Source organism: Neltuma alba, unplaced genomic scaffold (genome assembly GCF_004799145.2).
Source record: "Neltuma alba isolate B1F8T4 unplaced genomic scaffold, ASM479914v2 tig00005947_pilon, whole genome shotgun sequence".
Taxonomy (NCBI): Eukaryota; Viridiplantae; Streptophyta; class Magnoliopsida; order Fabales; family Fabaceae; genus Neltuma; species Neltuma alba.
This window is the reverse complement of record NW_021634290.1, coordinates 28338-40634: the sequence shown is the minus strand read 5'-3', so window position 1 is coordinate 40634 and position 12297 is coordinate 28338. Positions and strand designations below refer to the sequence as shown.

General features: G+C 33.1%; 3 protein-coding genes across 3 annotated transcripts; all 3 read right to left on the bottom strand.

Annotated features, from left to right (window-relative positions):
* Positions 1-318: 318 nt before the first annotated feature.
* LOC114749108 (putative F-box protein At3g16210) lies at positions 319-3602 on the bottom strand. Its single transcript, XM_028937585.1, has 2 exons — positions 3411-3602; positions 319-1455 (listed from the first exon to the last, which is right to left on the bottom strand). The coding sequence occupies exons 1-2, from the start codon at positions 3600-3602 to the stop codon at positions 319-321; spliced, it is 1329 nt and encodes a 442-aa protein (XP_028793418.1).
* Positions 3603-3687: 85 nt separating this feature from the next.
* On the bottom strand, positions 3688-5080 carry LOC114749107 (putative F-box protein At3g52320). Its single transcript, XM_028937584.1, has 2 exons — positions 5002-5080; positions 3688-4926 (listed from the first exon to the last, which is right to left on the bottom strand). The coding sequence occupies exon 2, from the start codon at positions 4903-4905 to the stop codon at positions 3688-3690; it is 1218 nt and encodes a 405-aa protein (XP_028793417.1). The 5' UTR covers positions 4906-4926; positions 5002-5080.
* Positions 5081-10348: 5268 nt separating this feature from the next.
* On the bottom strand, positions 10349-11557 carry LOC114749106 (F-box/kelch-repeat protein At3g23880-like). The gene has a single exon (XM_028937583.1). It carries the CDS (start codon positions 11555-11557, stop codon positions 10349-10351), a length of 1209 nt encoding a protein of 402 aa, XP_028793416.1.
* Between the last annotated feature and the right edge of the window lie 740 nt (positions 11558-12297).

Below are 12297 nucleotides of genomic sequence, written 5' to 3'. Positions count from 1 at the left end.
TGCAACTAAAATATTTTCATGTCATGTGACAGTGACACTTGGGAACATCATCAAGGTCCTGTAGGGATACATTTATCATTATGTAGAGAATTGCTGAGGTAAAAAGGTGCTAGTAGGACTGAAGGCATATATCAATCTATATAACATCTCTAAAAAGCAAAAGGGACACATTTCTACCAAAAATAAAACAAAATATCTGCATTTGTCATTCTATATAACATCTCTAAAAGGCATAAAACCGTATATAGAATTATTTGAAATCTAAACTGATAGGGATACATTTCTACCAAAAATACATAACCGTGTAAATCTGAATAATTAACCTTGAGAATTAAGCTCTTCAATTTGAATGTTCCCAAGTGGTACAAGACTTTCCACATAATGAAAAACACTAACAGCATGTAGAGGTTGTAGTCTAGGGGTAGCAAGCAACTTAAGTTCATTAGTATTGACATTGAACAGATATAGGCCTTCAACATCCTCCATTCCAGGGTCAGTAAATGTAGGCATTCCCAAATAAATGAAGACAATTTCATTCCTCCAAATTGTCCCAGCACATAAATGAAGATCAGAGTTGCAAATGTTGTAAATATGTTTCTTACACGAAACCCATCTCTCCCCAGATGAACCCATGCCCCTGTCCACCATCACACCCAAAGAAAGACAAGAATATTGAGAATTTCTGGTCCTAGAATGATAAAGTATAGCAAGTTTGTTCTTAAACACAGCAAGTTCCCTTGAATAACTTGCAAAAGCAGGCCATGGCGTCACTGTAAACACTTCCGTTGCCAAGTCAAATGAAACTATCCCAGCTGCCGTTGGCGCATGCCAAAACATAACTCCATTAACAGTGATACCATCACTAAGAACAAAAAGACCTTTAATATTGTCAAATTGTATGTTTCTCCAAGACCCTGTGCTTAATGAATACACTTCCACTCCACAAACATAGGGATTCAAGGAAAATCTGACAATCTTGTAATCATTAATAACAGGACTGAACCCAAATCCAAAATTCCAACCAAACGCAGTATCATTAAAAGTTATGGGAATTTGTCTGACCTCTCTAGTAGCCAGATTCCACAATAAAGGGGTAGCAGGACGGATGGTGTAATCGGCGAGGCAAAGCAAACCATTGCAGGAACCGAGGAAAGGTGTCTTCTCAAACTCACAAAATTGCATCTCGCAGTCGAGCAAATATAAGCGGCAAGGTTCACCTCTATTAGAATGCCCAATAACAAGAGAAGGGTTTTGATGAGTGGAGTGGCAGAGATGGTCTTGGATGAAAGAAGGGGTTTTGAACAGATTCTTCCAATGTTTGCAGACACATCGAAATCGCATTAGGGATTTCACTGGAAGCCACGTGAGAATGTAGGTGATGATTTCGTCGGGAAGGAACGGCGCGGCGCCGCTCATCACCATCTGCTTCATGCCGCGGCGACCAAAAGGAAATGACTAATGAAAGCATTTTTGAGACCGCATTATGTGATGCTCATCAACCAAACGCACCGTTCTAATAATGAGAAGAATCCTAACCGTTGGTCTTAACATGATCTCACCCGTTGGTTCACCATGGGCCTCTTTTTTTTTTTTTTGGCGCGAACTTCTCGGAATGTATAGTGGGGTATTTAGGCGTCGAAATCCTCCAGAAAAAAGGCATTTAGGTCTATTGTGGTTTTGAAAGTGTGGTTTATTTATTCTCAGAATTAATACAAAAAGTTGAAATAAGAAAATATGTGTCATAGAAAAATGATATTTGGGTTACCAGATGGAAGTTCTTATATCATATGTATATATATAACAGTAATTAATAACAAGGTAAAATTGGAAAGTAGCGATTACTAAATTAGTTAATGACTTATATTTATGACCAAAAACTACTTTTAGAAGATACCTTATTATAATAAGAACTGAAGGGAATATATGAAAGATTGCTTAATGTTTTGGCCCACAAAGCAATGCTTCTAAAGAACATATTTTTATGGAAAAATATTGTATAAATATTAAATGTTCCTCATGAGATTTTATTATTTTAATAGCAACAGCTGTAGTAAGGTTACTAAATTTATTTTGCGGTTAATTTCAAATTTTTCTCATATGAAATCATGAAATCAATTTGAAATTTTATATTTTTTGCCATTAATGTGTAATTTTATATTGATATCATATCAAGTCAATGGAAAATAATCCCTATCATGCCAGAAGTATCACCGATATGGCAATAAACAAATCAATTTCCAAATTTGAATTTAAGCTTAACAAAAAGTGAAATCAAACACTCTTAAATACTTAGTAAAATTGAGATATTAATAATTTGATTCGTTGACAAGAATATAACACAACTTCCCAGATATGTACATCATATACATTTTACATTATTTTTCTATTGATATAAAATAAGAAAATATAGAGAAAAATAGGAAAATGAAATGATACATATTTTTGGGTACAAAAGAGGGCTTAACCCAAAATAAAAGCTAAACTAGACTGGGAAGAAGACAGATTAAATAATAAAAATGATAAAGCCCACTTCCTAAAAATGAGGCACCACTAAGGAAATTCCATTGTGTTCATGAAAAAAACCAAAACATCATTCTTTTCCATAAATAGACATATATACTACCTCTGGTCTTTAATATAAGATTTTATTTAACTTTTATTTTAATCCTAGATATAAGACCTTAATTCACTTTATCTTTCATATTTATGTAATTTTTTTCAAGATAGTTCTTCTAATAATTGTAGCTTTAATCAACACACTTGATTAGTAAGGATATTTTAGAAAAAACAACACTTATTTATTACAAATAATTAACTTAACTCATTTCTTTAATCTCCTCAAATTAATCAACTAGCCCTTATAATTAGAACCGAAGGTAGTATATAATAATGCTTCAAATTATCTTTCTATGAAGGGCAAAAAACAAAAAAAAAAATCTACTGATGATATTTTCTGTCAAATAATGGACCTTGTATTTCTTGTGCCAATAGAGTGCTCTAAAACAGCTTCTTGATTAGCGTTACAGGAAAATATGAACTCAAATATTCAAAGATCATCTTTTATAACAAAAAGCTTTCTTCTTATGCATTACACAAAATTTCACAAGTAAGAAATATTGCCCATGACTTGTTGATAGAAAAACCTTGTATAAACATTGCAATCTAATCAGATATGATATAAAAAGGCCCAATAATCCATACAGTAACAATTAAATAGCAGTATATATTTACCTCTGGAAAGCAAAAGGGATGACCGGATATCATAGACAGATAACATAAAGCAAGAAACAGCCAGTCTGCATTTATTATGCTACACTAAAGGGCATCAAACCTTATATACAGTGATCTGAAGTCTGCATTGATAAAGATACATTTCCGAAGTTATTGAAACTCTTCTAAAAGGAGATCACCTCCTTCATGAGGACGGGCAAAGCATCCACGAGGTTCAGGAAATGATGAAATGGAACTGGGAACTGGGTTTCCAAGTGATAAGCAGAGCTGATAACGTAACAGCGGACTCTCTCGCCAAAATAGCACTCAATGGAGCCATGGGTTTGCAAATCATGAGCAGGGATACTATTAATGCCATTATCGGACACCATATTGTAATATAGCCTTACGTTTGTAGTTCCAGTTTATCAAAAAAAGATACATTTCCAACAAAAATGTAATAATCAACCTTGAGAATTAAGGCTCTTCAATTTGAATGTTGTCGATGGGCATAAGGCTTCCCACATAATTGAAAACACTGAAACCAAAACCAGGCCTTGCAATTTGAAAGTTGGCAATTGTGACAGGCCTTTCCATGAATTTGAAATCACTAACATCATGGCCAGATTTGAGTGTGGGGAGAGTAAGCATCTTACGTTCATTAGTAGTGAGATGGATCAAATATAGGTGTTCAGCATTCTCCATTCTAAGCTTATCAGATCTGTGCATTCCAAAATCAATGCAGACAATTTGATTCCTCCAAACGCTCCCAACATATAACTCATGTAAATTGAATGCATAGCTAAGAATGTAGTCCCTAGAACTCCATATGTCCTCAGATAACCCTATAACCTCTTCCAACTCCCCAAAATAAATAGAAGAATCCGGAGAATCTGTAATCCAATTGGGAGAAATTATAGCAAGTTTATCGTCATTCACAGCAAGTTTACAGCGTGAAGTGGGCGATAGTTTCGCTGTAAACACTTCCGATGCTATGTCAAACGAAACTATCACAATAGTATCTACATCAGTATCATCAGTATCATCATCCATTACCCCTTCGTATAGCTCGATCCCATCCCAAAACAAAACTCCATTGACATTAACACCATGATTATTGATACAAATATCTTTTAAGTCGTCAAATGGTATGTTTCTCCAAGACCCTTTGCTTAATGAATACACTTCTACATCACAAACACAAGGATTTAAGGAAATTCTTACAATCTTGTAATCATTAATGATGGGACTGAAGCCAAATCCGAATTCCCAACAAATCCGAGAATCGTTAAAAGTTATGGGAATTTGTCTGGTCTCTCTAGTCGCCGGATTCCACAACAAAGGGGCAGGAGGACGGATGTTATAATCGGCGAGGCAAAGCAAGCCATTGCAAGAACCGACGAGGCAAACGCCCACCAAGGGACCGACGAAAGGCGCCTTATCAAACTCACGAAGTTGCATCTTGCAGTTGAGCAAATATAAGCGGAAAGGATCATCTCCATTGGACTGCCCGATAAAAAGAGAAGGGTTTTGTAGAGATGAGTGGCGGAAATGGTCTTGGATGAAAGATGGAGTCTTGATGAGATCTCTCCAATACTTGCAGACACATTGAAATCGTATTATGGATTTCATCGGCAGCCGCTTGAGAATGTTGGCGATGACTTCTTCGGGAAGGTACGGTGCGGCGCCGTCCATCGTCGTCTGCTTCAGGGTGCTCTGCCGTGAAGAAAAGATCCCTCAGACTCAGAGGAAAGCAGGAGAAATCAGAAACTAAGAATCAAAACAATATACCTGTGTTTGCTAGTTGGAATCTTGCAGAAGAAAACCGTCGGAATCAAATGGGGACGATAAAGGGATTACAGATCACTTGGCGAAAACGAACTCCCCTTCGTTCTTTTCGGCCTATCTTGCCAGAAGCCCCAAAACGCACATTACAATACAGTTATTAACAGACATTAGAACAAACTGCAGATTGAATGTCCTGAATTTCATATATGGATTTTAAAAAAACCATGTAATTTAATATTTAACTTTTAGTTAATTTTCAATCACCAATTTAAAATCATATAAGAGATTTTTATTATTTTTAACATCACTAGATTTTATTATTTTAATGAAAACGGTTTCAGTAATGTTATTAAATTTATTTTGAAGTTAATTTAATTTCAAAATTATCGTACATGAATTTAAAATCAATTTGAAATTTTATTTTTTTCAATTAGTGTGAAATTTTACATTTATATCATGTCAAACTCGATGAAAAATGATCACAATCCTGCCATAAGTATTATACCATCACCCATGAAATCAATTTCAAATTTGAATTTAAGCTCAGTTAAAAAAAAAAAAAAAATGAAACCAATGCACTTGAACTTAGTGTCCACTTGGATTAGCAGTGAACAGCCATGACTTTATGTCATCATAATTTTTGTAATTGATACCCGTTAAAAATAATATTGGTTAATCATAATTTGTGTTTAAATATTTTTTTCTCATCAGTAACATTGAGAATGTGAATTATATTTGGATTTTATTTATTAAAATCACTTATAAATATATAATTACCAAAAAGCAATAAGGGTATATAAGAGGAATATAATTTAATATAATTATTATATTTAATTATTGCTATTTAAATATAGTTTTATTTTAATAATTGTTATTAATAAGGGTGGATTGGAGAATTCACATAAAGCTGATATAATTAAAAGATGGAGATTTTCAAGTTAAAAATATTTCTTAAGAAATAATTAGTAAAGTAATTTAATGGAGTGGAAATCAAATAAGTTTGGAAGCTTGGTTCCCTGGGTGTCCATGTTTTTAATTAGCGAAGCAAGAACAAACGAAGAATGTAATTGGGTCTACCCAAAAAGGAGTTGAGCGATCGCCCAGTTCTGTTGAGTACGGATTTTTTTAATGCAAATCTGTTATGAAGGAGTGTCAAAGGGCACTTGGTATTCTAAATCCAACTGATCTTGGGAAGTATAGTTTAACATTTTGTCAGTTCAGTTAATTTATATCTAAGCCAGTGTTGTACTTTCACTTTTCTTTCTTTTTGAGGCACAAGAGATGCATTGAAGGCAACGGATCGATAAGCAAAATCTGAGACTTGATCGAAGAAAATTGATCCTTCAGACCTTTCAAAGAATCGGATGATTCGATCTTCCTCACGATGGGTAAGCGCATTCTTAGTAGATCCACATGTGCAATCCTTAACATTATGTTTGGCTCTCAAAAAAAAAATTTAATGGAAAAGGGGAGGACAGAAAAAGGAGAGAGAGATAGCGAGAGAGAGGGAAAGAGAGGAAAAATTTTTTAATGATCTTTTATTTAAATTGATTAGAAGAGAAAGAAGTAAAGATATTTTAACAATACATTGTTTGGCATACAAGCATAGGAAGAGAAGGGAGGAGAGCTATTCAAAAGACGAACTATTTAACCCTTATTAAATTTAAATAATTTTTTTTCTATTTTCTATCTTATCAATATGTAAATATGTATGAGATAATTTATCAATTTCAATAAACAAACAAAACTCTGTGCTTTTACCACAAGCACAACTCATTGAGAAAAACTAAAAAAAAAACTAATAAAAATCCTTTTTTTTTTTCATAATGTTGTTTACTGGTTTTGCTCGATTCAAAAGAAAAGCTACACTTTTATTCTTTTTATCTTTTATTTCTTTATTTTCATTTTTAATTAATTAAAAGATTAAAATATACTTATTAGTGTTTCTATCTAGCTTAAGCTAATCTAATATTACTCTATATTGACTTTTCTTAAAAATATTATAATACTTCCTAGTGTTTTTCTTGTCCCAATGACTTTTATCATTTCATATTTTTTAGCAGTTTAATTTTTCTAATTAAATTGTTACATATAGGAGAAGAATGAAGTTGAGTTCATGAGAGTTATTAAAATTACAAGATTGAGAGAGAAATGTAGAGCTAAAAAGCCAAAGAGAATATAAAAGGAGATTTACGTTATTTTACTTAAATATTTTCATTCTCATCTCTCCTGCAAAAAATCTCAAGGAAGGCGGGAAAGGAGAAAGGAACCTAAATGAGGGGAGGGAAACAACTCTCCTTCCCTCTTTGAAAAAAAAGTCCCAACCAAATAAGAGAAGAAGAGCCACTTTCCTCCCTTCCCTCTAGAAGCCCGTACTAAACGCAACGTAAGAGGCTGGACCTAAACAGTGTCTAACTCATCCCATAGGATCTTCAATTGAGTGTAGTATTCATTAACACTCAAACTCCCTTGCTTGAAGCTGTAAATTTCCTTTTGTCACCCAGCAATTCAGAAAAGATCATATTGTAAGTATCGAGCTCAAAGATTACTCCAGATGTCAAAAGTTTTATCAAACCACAAAATACTTCTCATGATCGTTGGAGACAGAGATTTAAGAAGCCAATCTTGGACTAAAGGTATTTTTGGATTGCTATTGGACAAAACTGACTTCTAACTCAACTGACTTTTGTAACTGAAGTTAGAATAAAAGTCAATTAGTGTAATATAATTTATGTTTGAATAAGTGTTTTTAAAAAGCCAGTTGAAAAAATTAAAAGTTGCTTGGATGATTAATAAAAAAGTTAGTTTAGTTGTAAAATGACTGAAAATGACATGGAGTAGTGTTTGAAATTTTATATTTTTAATGTGATAATAGTTTTAAAAAACACGTAAAATTATTATGATAAAATATGAATAGTTTATTTGTGAAATTATAGAATAAAAATATTTGTTATAGAGAAAAATTTGAAAATACATTGTAGATAATTAATTAAATATATATAATGGACAAACATGAATATAAATTAAAATTTATTTGGTCTATAATTAAAGTAAATAGAATCACATAACTAATTGGATCGTGAGCTTTGCACAATTTTTCCATAAGTCAGTTAGAAAAGTTGATCTAGATTGCGTTAGATAAGTCAATTAGAAAAGTTACTTTTTTTCATAAGTCAGTTAGAAAAGAAGTCCCATTCAAACAATCTTCTAAGTTATAATAAACCACAAACCTCAATTTCACGCTTTTCTGTGTGCTTTTATCATTTGTAACGGCAATCCAAACGAACCCTAAATTGTTACAGCATTCCCAGTCAGAATAAGTCAAATCGGTAAAGGCCGATAAAGAAATTGATCCATCGATAAACTTCAACTTGTTCTTGGAGAGAAGAGCCATATGCATGGCTCGAGCCCATCTATGATAGTAGTAGGAGCCATCCAAAGGAGGAGGACACAAGAACCAATGCTGGATTTTTATTGGGATAGATGTAAGATGGACTCGATTGATCAGTGGTGGAATCAGAAGAGGCCATGAATCGAGTAGAGCAAATAATGGGGGGATAAAAAAAGGATATGAGAAGATGAATCTCAAAAGGGTGAGGAAAAAAAGACGGAAGATAAAGCAATGGCAATAAAAAGAAAATTCCACCCCTTATATAAGACCAAACCCCTTGTTTGGAAGAAGTTTTAAAAAGAAGGTTTAATGAAAACTATATTTTTTTTTGGCTAGGATCAAACCTGATTTAATGGCTCGATAGCTAATTAAACAACACCTTGGTATAGTTAAAGCAAGTGTTACAAAAACAACAAGACGGAGAGGGCGTGTGTTGATTCTAATAAGAGAAAGATGGATAGACTTGAAAGTGAGATTAGATGGAGAGAGAATATGGCAGTGGTGCCACCCAAAAAAATAAAGTTAACAAATGTTAATGGGAGTTGATGAATTTTATTATTTTTTCCTCTTTTAGAAAATTCATATATATTTTTACATTCAAATAAATTTGATGGTGTCCAATGCCAATAATTTAAACTTTGTCATTAAAAATACACCTTTAAATTAATTCCGTGGGGCCTATTAATGATAAAATAAACTTTATTATTAAAATTACATCTCATCCCTGTATGTGTGTGTGTGTATGAGAAAAATAAAAGAACTGTGAAAGTAGTAGGAATGGTCATTGCCTCGTTATGATAGGTAAACACCAATTATTACCATTATAGATGATTTATTGAGGTGAGTAAGTAATTTTATTTTAGTTAAGTGTTTTTAATTATGAAATAACAGAAATTTATTTCTTAAAATTAAAAAAATAAAACAATTTTTAGTAATTTTTTTGTCTTTGTATTTCTTGTTTTTTATTTGAAAAAATTGGGAAACTCTTTCTTTTTTATTAAATAGTTTTTTCTCTATTTGAGAATTTGATTTCTCATGAAAGCTTCACTGTCTAATCTCTTTATGTTTATTTTCAAGCACAATTTTTTCAAAACAGTTAACCAAACCATTTTGTGTGTTTTTTGTTTCCAAAATTTGTTTTAAAAATTTTTTATAAAAACAAACAGGCCTTAAATGACTTCTAATCAAATTGCAAAATACTTATTTATAAGCATTTTATAAATTTAAATAGATATTCTAATCTTATCTAAATATTTTCTAGACATCCTAATCTATTCGAAGACTATTAATATAATTCAATATTATTTAAATCCTACTAATATTATTTAAATTCTATTTATATCATATTTAAATATTTTTTTATTTATAATTATGATTACATAATAGTTTGACTCTCAATCGCGAAGAAGGAGAGCTCACGCAGGGGAGAGAAAAACGGGCCAGATTTCTAAATGAGTTATATAATATATAATTTAGAATTATTTGTTTCATAACTTATAAATAGCATAGTTTATTGTTTATTGTATTTTATATTTTATACGTCTCACTTCACATCTTCAGAGTGATTCTTTTTTAGGAGGAGAAGGAAGCGCATATGGGAACAAGCTCATGTTCATGTTCTGGGTTCAGCTTGCGCCAAAAAGTCCAAAATAATCCATACACCAGCCATTAAATAACATTATATATCTACCTTTGGAAAGCAAAAGGGATAACTGGGTGTTACAGATAGATAGGCAGCATTAAGCAAGTCCAACAAAAAAAAGAAGGTAACATTAAGCAAGAAACATCTAGTCTGCATTTATTATTCTACCCCATGTCCCTATCTCCAAAGGGCATCAAACCTCATTTACAATAATCTGAAGTCTAAATTGATAAGGATACATTCCAACCAAGATACATACATACATACATACATACATACATATAAATGTTTAAAACTGCACTAACTAACTTTGAGAATTAAGACTCTTCAATTTGAATGTTGTCAACCGGCACAAGGCTTTCCACGTAATTGAAAATACCAAAACCAGGCCTTTTCACGTATCTGAAATTACTAACACCATAGCCAGGTTCGAGTCTGGGGAAAGAAAGCAGCTTACGTTCATCAGTAGTGAGATTGATCAGATATAGGTGTTCAGCATCCTCCATTCTGAGTTTCTTAGATCTGGGCAATGCAAAATCAATCCAGACAATTTGATCCCTCAAAATGGCCCCAGCACGTAAATCATGCAACTTGAAAGGATAGTTAAGAATATATTCCCTAGAACTCCATTTCTCTCCAGATGACCCTATAGCCCCCTCCCCCAACACCCTAAAATAAATACAAGAATCTTGAGAGTCTTTAATCTCAGAGGGAGAAATTATAGCAAGTTTGTCCTCAGTCACAGCAAGTTTATAACATGAAGTTGGCGATGGTACCACTGTAAAAGTTTCTGATACCATATCAAATGAAACTATCACATAAGGATCCTCAATATCCTCACTTTCAGCTTCATCACTATCCATTTCCTCTACATGCTTCCTCCCTTCCCAAAACATAACTCCATTAACACTAACACCATGACCAAGAAGACAAACATCTTTTATGTTGTCAAATTGTATGCTTTTCCAAGCCCCTGTGCTTAATGAATAAACTTCCACTTCACAAACCACAAAATCCAGGCGATGTGAGGAAAATCTTACAATCTTGTAATCATTAATGACAGGACTGAACCCAAATCCGAAATTCCAAACCATCCGAGAATCGTTGAAAGTTATGGGGATTTGTCTGATATCTCTAGTTGCCGGATTCCACAATAAAGGGGCAGGAGGACGGATGTTGTAATCGGCGAGGCAAAGCAAGCCATTGCAGGAACCGACGAGGCAAACGCCCACCAAGGGACCGACGAAAGGTGCCTTATCAAACTCGCGAAATTGCATCTTGCAATTGAGCAAATATAATCGGAAAGGATCATCTCCACCAGACTCCCCGATGAAAATAGAAGGGTTTTGATGAGAAGAGTGGCGGAGATGGTCTTGGATGAAAGATGGATCGTTGATGAGATTTTTCCAGTGCTTGCAGACACACTGAAATCGCATTAGGGATTTCACCGGAAGCCGCTTGAGAATGTTGGTGACGATTTCTCCGGGAAGGAACGGTGCGGCGCCATCCATCACCATCTGCTTCATAGTGCTCTGCCGGAAAGAAATCAGAAACTGATAATCAAAACAACATACCTGCGTTTGCTTGTTGGCCCCTGAGAAGAAGGAATCTCGCAAAAGAAAACCATCGGAATCAGATGGGGGTCATAAAGGGATTACAGATCATTTGGTGGAAACGAGCTGCTCTTCGTTCTTTTCGGCCCATCTTGCCAATACACATGTTATATTATAGTTATTATTAAATATTAAAACAAATTCCATATTAAACGTTCAGAATTTGATACTCCTCCGGTAGTTAATGTAAAACTTATTTAAATAATTTGATTATATTAAGAAATTTAATTAAGTTAATTAATTATAAATAAGTCTTATATTAAAGATCAGAGGAGTATAAAATTTCAAACTGCATTTACAAAATCCATGTAATTTAATATTTAAATAATTTTTAGTTAATTTTCAATCACCAATTTAAAATCATATATGAGTTTCTTTTATTGTTTTTTGACCCCTTTAGATTTTATTATTTTAGTGAAAACGGTTTTAGTAACGTTGTTAAATTTATTTTGAAGTTAATTTAATTTCAAAATTTTCGCGTATGAAATTTTATATCACACCAAATTCACTGAAAAACGATCACAATCGGGCCTTATGTTCAGTATCAAGAATGAAATCGATTTCAAATTTTGAATTTAAGCTTTAACGAACAGAAAAAGAACAAAGAAAGAAGAAACCCACGCACTTGAATACTTGGTAAAATGGAGATACTC

Excerpts from the sequence above, each read along its gene's own strand:
- LOC114749107 (XM_028937584.1), bottom strand. The coding sequence starts at position 4,905 with ATGGACGGCGCCGCACCGTACCTTCCCGAAGAAGTCATCGCCAACATT.
- LOC114749106 (XM_028937583.1), bottom strand. The coding sequence starts at position 11,557 with ATGAAGCAGATGGTGATGGATGGCGCCGCACCGTTCCTTCCCGGAGAA.
- LOC114749108 (XM_028937585.1), bottom strand. The coding sequence starts at position 3,602 with ATGGTGTCCGATAATGGCATTAATAGTATCCCTGCTCATGATTTGCAA. Across the intron at positions 1,456-3,410 it reads TGCCCGTCCTCATGAAGGAG|TCATTTCCTTTTGGTCGCCG; the intron begins GTGATCTCCTTT and ends TGCTTTCATTAG.